General features: G+C 45.3%; 1 protein-coding gene across 1 annotated transcript; it reads right to left on the minus strand.

Moving 5' to 3' along the window:
- Nucleotides 1-701: 701 nt before the first annotated feature.
- Nucleotides 702-1,640, minus strand: LOC140075577 (taste receptor type 2 member 40-like). The gene has a single exon (XM_072121665.1). The coding sequence runs from the start codon at nucleotides 1,638-1,640 to the stop codon at nucleotides 702-704; it is 939 nt and encodes a 312-aa protein (XP_071977766.1).
- Between the last annotated feature and the right edge of the window lie 9,373 nt (nucleotides 1,641-11,013).

Genomic DNA, 11,013 nt, shown 5'->3' on the forward strand with positions numbered 1-11,013 from the left:
GATTGTGGGTCTCTACTTCCTAGTTGCTTCCATTCACATGAAATGTGACAATGACGCAATATGCAAGTTCATGTTCAAAGACCAAGTTCATGTACAATGTTTCCATGTCTTTGCATCTCATCAGTACAGTGAAGGGATCTGGTTTGGCTGAGCCAGAGGCTTGTGACTAGGGTCAGGAAGTAAGAGTTTGCCTTGTAGCCGCCTTGTAGATGTTTGGAGACCTGCAGCCATTGATGCACCACTAAGGGATTCTCGGAAATATGTTTTCCAGGATGGAACAAGGAAAACCACAGCTCTTTTGCTAACTTGTAACGCAGTCCTACATCTTGTCATAGGCTTCCTGAAAGTCATGCTTGATGCTATGGGAGCTGCCTTACAAGGTAGCAAAATACAAGTGGTTTTCCATGTTCCATCGTGGGAAAACTTATTTGCATATTTCACAGTGAGCTTAGACAGGACGCCATGTCAGGAAGCATTGTGAGCAAGGCAATCGGCCAAGCTGCAAATTATGGAGCAGGCCCTTTTCCTGCCCAAATTTATGGCATGAGAGGGTTGAGCAGTGCTCACCTATTGATGTCCACCTGGGAGCGCAAACACGATTGTGTGCATGTAGCCTAACCCAGATACAAAACTGCTGGAAACCTGAAGAACAAGGTGAGACCTCAGATATGGGAAAATCAGACTTCACCTTCAGCATTACCTTACAATTCACTTTCTTTTTCATTATACAGACACCCATCCCCTGAGCCGACCCTCGAGGGGAACATCTGCAGGAAGCATTCCTTCAGTTTTGGGTTGCCAATGATGTGAAGAACTGAAAGGACTGGGGAAAATGAGAAAAGGAACATGACGCACACCCAGTATCCCCACGACGGATATCCAAACACGTTCAGAGTGAAAATGATGATCGAAAAAAGGACTGAGATGTGGAACACCAGGAGCCTGACCATGGTCTGGAAGGCAGCTCGATAACCTCTCACACCGGACATCCCAGAAGTTGCCAGGTTCTTCTGAATCTGAAAGTTGTACAATCTGAGGAACCAAGCGCTGCCAATGCTCGTCATCATTATTATCAGGAAAGGCAGAGAGTTGAGAATCAGCACTGTCTCCATAAAGGTCATGTCAGTCCAATCTCTCCCATTAGATGTAGGTAGCGATGAATTACTTGGATTGATTTGTAGATTGGGAATAAGCAACGAGAGGAAGCTTCCACCAAGAGACAAAACTTCTGACAATATTATCAACCACCGCACAACAGCATCAATCCTACTCTTCAAAGCTGTGAAGACTCCGGGCTGGGACGGGATGATCTTCATGAAGTAGAAGACACAAAGGACACTTGAGAGCCACAAGCTGGATGTGATGCTATACAGGTTCATGTACAAGACGGTGTAAAACACAGAAGCCATATAGTTCAGCTCCGGCCACAGAAAACTAATGTAAAAGTTTATGGACATGCCAATGGTGTAGCAAAGGGTGGACACATTCTGAGGGATCAGGATCTTGCTGTAGGTCATCAGATTTTTCTTCTGGAATTCCTTAGCAGAAAGACAAGCGATCATGGAGAGACTTGAGAATAACCCGACAATTCCCTCCAGGATTAATATTACAAGAAACACCTCTGTATTAGGAGACACCATAGCGCAAGCAAACGTCCTCCAAGCCTGCTGAAGGTTCTGACTGCCTGGTGGACTTCAGGCTTCGCCTGCTCCAGAAACCTTGGTTGTGTTGACCTTTTTTATCACCTTAGTATTTACTAGCTGAGAACTCCTCTGTTTAGATGCAGGATTCATCTGTTTCCTTGTCTTAGTCCTTGTTCTGTTACCTATTTATCTGGTACATTCCCTTCATCTATCATGGCTGGAGATCAATGCAAACAATGAAACTATGGATGTCCTCTTAGGTGGAGTCCAACCCATTAGACTAGAATAACAAGGTATCCCATAGCGCGCGTCCGGTATCTCATCTGGTGTCCATACCATAAGATTTGCATCAGTTGTGTCATCATTATATGGATTATGGAGAAAACTAAGCAAAACAAATGTCATACATCAGAGTTATTCTACCTGTGCATGAAGGGGAAGGTTTCGGGGGTTGTAAAATAAAATGTACAAAGCTCAGTTCAGGTTCTGGTTCTGTATCTCTGTACAGAGCTCAGTTCAGGTTCTGGTTCAGAGCCCAGTTCCACTGCTGTATATCTGAACGGCACCCAGTTCTGGTGCTGTATGTCTATGTGCAGCTCAGTTCTTGTGCTTTATTTCTGTACAAAGCTTGGTTATGGTGCTGTATTTTGCTGGAGGAGGTAAGTATAAGATTTTTATTGTATGTCTAAAAACCCAAGCCTTGTATAAGTTATTTTAAAATCCTGAACATTTCATTTAAATCAGTGGTACTCTACAATACAGGACTGCATGGGCACATGTGGAAGAAGAACCCAACCTGTGAGGGACTCCATTCTATATGGGAATGACGATGGAGACATGAGGTGAGGGAGAACCACATAGGGATTGCGATGGATTGTAGGTAATTCTAAACAGTTTTTTAGATTGAGACATTATCCTGTGCCTCTTTCTAATTTCAAGGAACCCAACCATAAAATCCATAAAAACACTCAATGCAAGGACCTCGGGTGAAGTAATGGACTCCTAGAGGGATTGAGCCCTGCGGCAGGTTGCCAATGCAGGTTAAAGGGAACCTATTACTTTAATTAACCCAAACTAACTAAACATAGCTCTGAAAACTGTTGTTATGCAGCACAACTATCCCTATATTGCTCCTCCCAATGCCTGTAAAGTTATAGAGTCCATTTGTAAAGTTGACTCTCCAGAACCCTGGCTATGGGATCTGCATATAACACTTTTATCCATTTAATACATTTCTCACCAATTCTCATTGGCCCTAATGTCTGCCAAATAAATTCCCACTCTAAAGTGTCAAATGCACGTGATGCATCCAGCATCATAGACCATTCTCTGCCCGGAATTGGACGTGTTTCCCTGCAGGTTCATGAATAATCTATGAAGATCCATTGTAGAGGAATTGGTCATAAAACCCCTTCGGTCCACATGCACCAGAGATCGGATAAGCTTTGTAATTCTTCCTGCCATTACTTTTGCTAGCAGTTCCGTCCAACCCCTCCCATTGTTGTGTCCAACACTTCAATAACCTCCTCCCTTCCTATTGGTTTATCTAAAACCTTACTCTCTTCCTGATTTAATTTTGGAACCTCTGATCCAACAATATAATCTCTCAGTTCATTTGGATGAAGTTTTAACTTCGAGGCATAAAGTTCCTCAGATTGTTGTACAGAATATCCCTGGATCTCCTCGGCTTCACACGTCGTGCTGCTATTTTTTAGTTTGATTGTGTTACAGTTTTTTCTTTATATTCTCTAATAAGATTTGTCAACACTTTTCCAGGAGCTTTTTCCTCCATAAAACTTTTACTTTTATTAACTTTAATCCTCCTAGAGACTCGTTCCCTCATCAGATTTGAATGACGCTCCTGAACTTGTTCCCACTCAGTTCTGTTCCCTTCTGTTGGGTCTTGTATAAAGATTTGCTCTTTATGTTTTATAATTTGCTCTAATTCATTTTCCTTTTAGCTCTTGTATTCTTTTATCTGTGCTTTATATAAATCCCTAAAAAACTTTGTTGCACTAGACTTTGACCATGGTGATCAGTGGTGATCAATGGTGGTCAAGGGTGAACAGGGGTGATCAATGGTGCTCAATGGTGATCAATGGTGCTCAATGGTGATCAGTGGTGATCAATGGTTGTCAGTGGTGATCATTGGTGATCAATGGTGCTCAATGGTGATCAGTGGTGATCAATGGTGCTCTATGGTTATCAGTGGTGATCAATGGTTGTCAATGGTGATCAGTGGTGATCAATGGTGCTCAATGGTGATCAGTGGTGAGTGGTCGGACATTCCTGTTACCCCTTACATAGCTTTATTAAATAACCATAGTGCCCTATTATTTGTGAACATCTAATCTAGTAAATATTGAGTTTTTGAAAAGTAAGAGTCACCTCTCATGTGTTCACCACACGCCAAACTTTGTGCCATTTAGATACTTCCATTAAATTTTCTAGTGATTTGTTTTTCTGTACTTTAGAAATGCCCCCATCTATTTTATATACATCCACCTAATAATCTAGAATTGTGGTAAAATCCCCCATCATCAGGAATACGTCCCCTATTATTGACAGGAGGGAATATATCTGTGTTATGATCTGAGGAGAGAATGGCGGAGGGACATACTCACTAACCACAACCCATTTCATCCCATTTATTTCACAATAAATGAATATGAAGCTTCCGTACTCGTCCTTTATTACCTTCATTTCCTGGTAATCCAAACTATGGTGAAATATCAGTGTTACACCCCTGGAGAAAGTGGTAAAAATGAGGGGAAAAGTTTGCCCACCCATCTGTTTTTCATCCAGACTGTGTTCGCCTGAACCAAATGTGTTTCCTGAGGTCCAGTAAGGTCTGGGCCTCCATATTAAATCAAATACTGCCCCTTCTTACCCCTGTGTCCTACCCCGCGGACATTCCATGGAAAAACCTGAATCCTTATTCTATTTTTTTCCCTTATGTGACCATCTTACCCTGCCTCCTGCACCCTGCCTCCTGCACCCTGCCCCCTGCCTCCTGCACCGTGCACCCTGCCTCATGCACCCTGCCTCATGCACCCTGCACCATGCACCCTGCACCGGCACCCTACCTCCTGCACCCTGCCTCCTGCACCCTGCCTCCTGCACCCTTGCCCCTGCCTCCCCCCACCACCAACGACACAGAACTTTACATAAAAACATGACTTCTAATGATATCGCTAATCTCGCCCTATATTCTTTTCTTCTGGGTCTTCAAAAAAGACAATTTTATCTTCCCAAAATACTTTTAGCTTTTCCGGAAACATTATTGCATATTTAATCAGACATTATGATAGTGTTAGTAGATGAATATGAATCCGAACAAAATGGGCAAAATACAGTGAGTTACCTCTTCCAAGAAAAGCAGATACTTACAGCGACCACCGATAGGCGGGACCCTCCTCAGACCTCAGGGACATCCACTCGACCGGATCATGTGTGCTTGACTTCCTCTCCAGGACGGCGATGGCCGTCTCACCCATGCACCGTGTACTTCATTGGATGTCCGTTACAAGGTGAACTACGATGTAGTGACGCTTCCCCCTTTTTCGCTCGGTCGTTGTTGCTTTCAGGATTGTCCTCTGTATTGGCGCGTCTCACCAAAGTTCCTATTGGCCGGGGAGCAGATCTGGTGGAGGCACCAGCAGCGTGATTAGCGTTTGATAGTGTTCCATGCGTCTTTGATGTGATGGGAGTGCGTGGCGTACGTCCTCTCACATGCTCCACCCAAATAGCAGAGTTCTGTTTAATGGGGAAATTTCTTGCCCCTCTAAGTGGACATGAGAATCTAGACAGGGTTGTCCATCGTCCCAGATTGTGTTTCCCCTTTGCATGGAATCATTACCATCTAGAATAAGAGGAGACCCGGGAATAGAGGGATTTAAATCTGGGAGTATACAGGAGAAATCTCACGTGTTATTATATCTGGGTAATTGTAAGGCCCGTTCCACACTTGCGAGTGTGATGCGATGAACTCGCATCACACTCGCAACGCAAGCTGTCAGGAACACACGGCCCGAACGCTGCACCGCGGGAGTGAACTCCGCATGTCAGTTCACTCCCGCGGTGCAGCGTTCGGGCCGTGTGTTCCCGGCAGCTTGCGTTGCGAGTGTGATGCGAGTTCATCGCATCACACTCGCAAGTGTGGAACGGGCCTAAGTCAGTAGAAAAGATTCCTAGGACTTTTGAGGAATTTGGAGAAAGATCTGGACTCCATATTAATCTGCATGCGTCCGATTGATAAAGTAGAAGGACATAGTTTGGGGGATATCGCAGTGATTCCAGGGGGGGGGGAGGGGCAGATTAAATGTTTAGGTCTACAAGTGTAAAAGTGTCAGATCATGTTCAGAACAATATAGTTTCCCTTATTAGAGAGATATGAAGGAAAGTGCATGTCTGGAGAAAACTTCCTTCACATTTGTTGGGCAGGTCGGCTTTGACTAGAATGTTGTTTAAACCAAAAAATTTTTAATTTTTGGTAGCCTCTGTAATTCATATTAATAAGAAGGTTATAAAAATTATAGAAAGTCTTTTTGGGGAGTTGGTCTGGAGCGGCAAACAACCTCGACTCAGGAAGGAAATCGAGAAAGGGTTTGACTTTCCAGATCTGGGACTGTATTTTATGGCCCAACAAGAGAAATCTATATCCCAATGGGCCTTGTCTCCTATATGTAGAAATATTGGGACGACTATAAGCAAATCATATATAGACTATAATATATTGGAATTGCTAGAAACTGGAGTGTGGAAAGTAAAGCCCATCAGTAAGAGCTGATCCTTAGCACCATTGGGGCAATAGTGGGAGCAAATGAGAGATTTATGGGGCCACACTGGATACTGAGCCTTTACACCTATCTGGAGGGATAGTAACTTCCATGAAGCTCTGGATTTAGTCTACAAACGGGAGTAAAGTATTGGCCACAGATCATTTGTAATGACTTATTCCATTCATAGAACTGCAAGCATGGGGAAAAGTTATGTCTAGGAAATAGGAGCCAGAAGTGGGAGATATATCGGAGGATAAATGGGTGAAGATGGACAGGGAGGGGGTCAATATCATTCATAACCAGGCGCAGAGCTTGTCCCAGATACTATAGTCTGAAAAAGATTGCTAAATAAGGGAGAAAGGAGAGTTGTATCTGTACAAGGTGCGCTGCTCCCCTTGTGGATGACGTCCGTGTGTTGTGGTATCAGGACATACTGGCAGGACATAAAGAAATGACTTTACTATCCCAAAGGGAACTTAAAGTGTCACATCCGCAGGATACAATCCAACAGGACATGGGCAGAGATAAAAAAAACAAAAAAGCCTCATGCAAACAGTAAAAACATAAATTAGACCCGAATCCCCCCCAACACATTTCTAAAATCCGCAACACACAATCCAGACTGGGTGGTCCCTTCCTCACAGTATCTGACAGCTCGAGAGCGGCCGGTGTAAATGTTTTCTTAAACCTCTCCGACCTGCACCACATGGATATAAAACAAGACCTAAAGCCACTCGCCTGCGCCTGGAGTACATGTGGTGGGGGATATTATATCTGATCCTATCTATTTCCCTCAAGATTCCACACTCTACCAGGAGGATTCTTAATTGTCTTATCCAGCCTTTGCCGATCTCTACTACAGATACAGTTACCCCAAGCTACTACAGATACAGTCACCCCAAGCTACTGAAGCCAAAGCACTCATCATAACCGTACGATAGAAACCTTCCATCATTATCCGTGACACAATGAAAATCCTTAGTCTACGTCAGAAGACTAAATTACTATTAGCGCGTCTCCAGACCTTCTCAATGTGCTGATGCCACAGCTTAACTTATTTTCTATGAAACTACCAACCTGCTCCTGTCCCCGCTATATTCACTGGTTGGGACGTTTCACACCGTCTACACGAGAAATTGATAACCAATTATTTCGCCTTAGAGCACAAGCCCATTAGATTTACACCACTCCGTAAATGTGTTCAGTGTCCGTCTAGATTCCCTATCCTCCCCCTCCTTAAGACGACCCCAATTATAGAGTCATCGGAATATTTCTGAAAAAAGCAGCCTGGACGGGGGCGTAACCGGGCCCTTAAGGGGGAGGGGCCCGCCCTTACTGCGGTGTGGACAACAAACATGGCGCCAAGGAATTGAGGCCCAATTCCGGGCCCCCTCTCCTTAGGGCTGAAACCATACGAATGGCGCCTCAGAAACTTCCCCCTGATGTGCTGCTGTTCTCTCATGTATTCAGGCCGGGCCCGCCCAGTTATCAGGACTCCGGCCACCCCGCCTACCCACTCAGACTCTGGACGGCCTGCCCACCCATCCAGACTCCGGCCCATCCACCCACTACCCAAGACTCCGGCCGGCCCACCCACCCACTACCCCAGACTCTGGCCGGCCTGCCCACCCATCCAGACTCCGGCCAGCCCACCCACCCACTACCCCAGACTCTGGCCGGCCTGCCCACCCATCCAGACTCCGGCCGGCCCACCCACTACCCCAGACTCTGGCCGGCCTGCCCACCCATCCAGACTCCGGCCGACCCACCCACCCACTACCCCAGATTCTGGCCACCCCGCCTACACACCCATAGGTTTTATTGTGTTTTAAAATTTTTCAATAATTAACCCCCATCAACCCTCACCAGATCTTTGAGCTATATGTCTAAGAGAAAGATTTCCTTGCTATTCCCCCATGTTTCTTGCATTCCAGTGTTGATCCCCTGTTGTGACCCCTGACTCTGCACCTCTGCCGCCTGCCTTGTACATCTGCCTGCTCCTGACCATGAGATTGTCTAATGTGCCTGTACCTTGACCTTGGCTGCCACCACGGTCCTAGTCGCACCTGTGGAACGACCTGGTGGCACTTTGCCGCAGCAAGACCATCCCATTTTGCGGTGGGCTCTGGTGAAGACCGGGTGCTACTTAGATTCTGGTCTCAGGTGTTTTGTGTCATCGTCTGCGGTGGTCCAAGGGGCTCACTGACCCCGAATCCTGACATTCCCCTTAACAAGCAAAAATCGGCCCTCTGGGTCACCCCAAGTCACTGTACGTGTAAAGGGGATGTGTTTGGCAATAAGGGTGCAGACCCCTCTAGCTGCAGTATCATACGTCCCATGGAAAGCAGTGGGGTAGTCTGGGTATCCTGCATGTGCTATGTGACAGGAACGTTTATGATATCATGTTGTGACGTGTTAATAAAGATTTTTATATTTTATGAATGGATTACAAGATCTCAATAAATCTGTGACCAATCACCTTCCAACAAAATGAAGTTGTTTGTGCTTTATTTAGTTGGTCAAGAAGTCTACATAGTGATATGGTTATGATGGACATCGAGAGCAGCGAGAGCAATAGTATAATGTACAAAGCCGACAAGTAAAATGTGTGTAGGGTCATCTTCTTACTGGTCTGATCCTTGTCTTCTACCATGGATGGACGCTTCTGGTCATCTGACTCCATGTTAGGACGAGAGGCGGGGCACAAGTCACCTGATACCGTGGAGACGGGAGCGGAGAAATACTACAACTTCATCATTACATCCACTTCTAATGGAAGTATCATGTCGTGGACGCGCTTCTTCTGGAGTCTGGAGAAGTATCGGTCGCCAGGGGCGTAACTACGAGAGGGAGGACCACATAGAAGACTTCTGAATAGGGACCCCTTCCTTGTAAAGATATACATATTACACTCACATATACACACATTGGGGGTCATTTATCATTGGTTTTCCTGGGTCACATTGAGGGTTTTTAAGACTTCTCACTGCTAAAAATGATCACGGACTATGTACACCTCATCATTAATCTGGTGGAAATATAGACTATTTTTTACAAAAAGTCTCATAAAAAGTCTCATAGTCACTCCAGTCCCTACTGGTGGATGTGCTGACACTTTTTATGCATTTTGGTCTTTTTGGGGACTTTTTGAAAGAAAAAATCCCAGACAGAAAATAAACCATAAGAACATTTATAAAAGGACTTTATTGAATCTGCTGGGCAGCAGAGCTCCAAAAATAGACCTAGAACTGTCCCAAGGAGTCTAATGATAACTAGCCCCCATTATATACATATATACATACCGTATATACTCGAGTATAAGCCGACCCGAGTATAAGCCGAGGCCACTAATTTTACCACAAAATACTGGGAAAACCTATTGACTCGAGTATAAGCCTAGGGTGGGAAATGCATTGGTCACAGCCTCCCCAGTATATAGCCAGCCAGGCTCTGCCCCAGTGTATATAGCCAGCCAGACCCTGCCCCAGTGTATATAGCCAGCCAGACCCTGCCCCAGTGTATATAGCCTGCCAGACCCTGCCCCAGTGTATATAGCCTGCCAGACCCTGCCCCAGTGTACATAGCCTGCCAGACCCTGCCCCAGTGTATATAGCCTGCCAGACCCTGCCCCAGTGTATATAGCCTGCCGCCGCTGCCGGACAGATCGCACAGAAGATATACAGGGGTCACCGGAAAGGTGAGTTTAGATATATTTATTTTTTTGACTCGAGTATAAGCCGAGTTTGGGTTTTTCAGCACATTTTTTGTGCTGAAAAACTAGGCTTATACTCGAGTATATAAGGTATACATACATTCACTTATACACACACATTTATGCACTCACATATGGGGCATATACACATTATACACATTACATATACACACATGCGGTGCCATTTATAGACATACAGCATATACATATCATATATACATCACATATATACACACATACACCATATTCACATGATAGATACACACATATATAGCATATATACATCACAAATACATTATATACAGATTAGGGCGCAGCGCAATGGGGGTCATTTACTAAGGGCCCGATTTGCGTTTTCCCGACATGTTACCCAAATTTTTCCCTTAATTGCCCCGGGATTTTGGCGCACGTGTTCGGATTGTGTTGCATCGGCGCCGGCATGCACACGACGCAAATCGGGGGCGTGGCCGTACGAAAACCCGACGGATTCGGAGAAACCGCTGCATTTTTTAAAAAAAAAGTGTCGCGGGACTCGCGCTTACCTTCACTCGGCCCGGCTTGGTGAACTTCAGTGCATTTAGTGCAGCAGCACACCTGGTGGATGTCGGAGGAACTGCCTTAGTGCATCGCCGGAAGACCCGAATCCACCGCAGAGAATGCGCCGCTGGATCGCGAATGGACCGGGTAAGTAAATCTGCCCTAATGTGTATATAATGGTGCACATCCACCATTCTTTAGTGTTACGTTGGGTGACGGGCCCCCTGACACTGTGGGCCCCATAGTAACTGCTGTGGCTGCTACCACTGTAGTTATGCCCCTGTTGAATGTTCAGACTCGTATCCTACATCTTCAATGATCCACAACATCAATTCTATAC

This window comes from Engystomops pustulosus, chromosome 8, assembly GCF_040894005.1.
Source record: "Engystomops pustulosus chromosome 8, aEngPut4.maternal, whole genome shotgun sequence".
NCBI classification, from domain to species: domain Eukaryota; kingdom Metazoa; phylum Chordata; class Amphibia; order Anura; family Leptodactylidae; genus Engystomops; species Engystomops pustulosus.

Excerpts from the sequence above, each read along its gene's own strand:
- LOC140075577 (XM_072121665.1), bottom strand. The coding sequence starts at position 1,640 with ATGGTGTCTCCTAATACAGAGGTGTTTCTTGTAATATTAATCCTGGAG.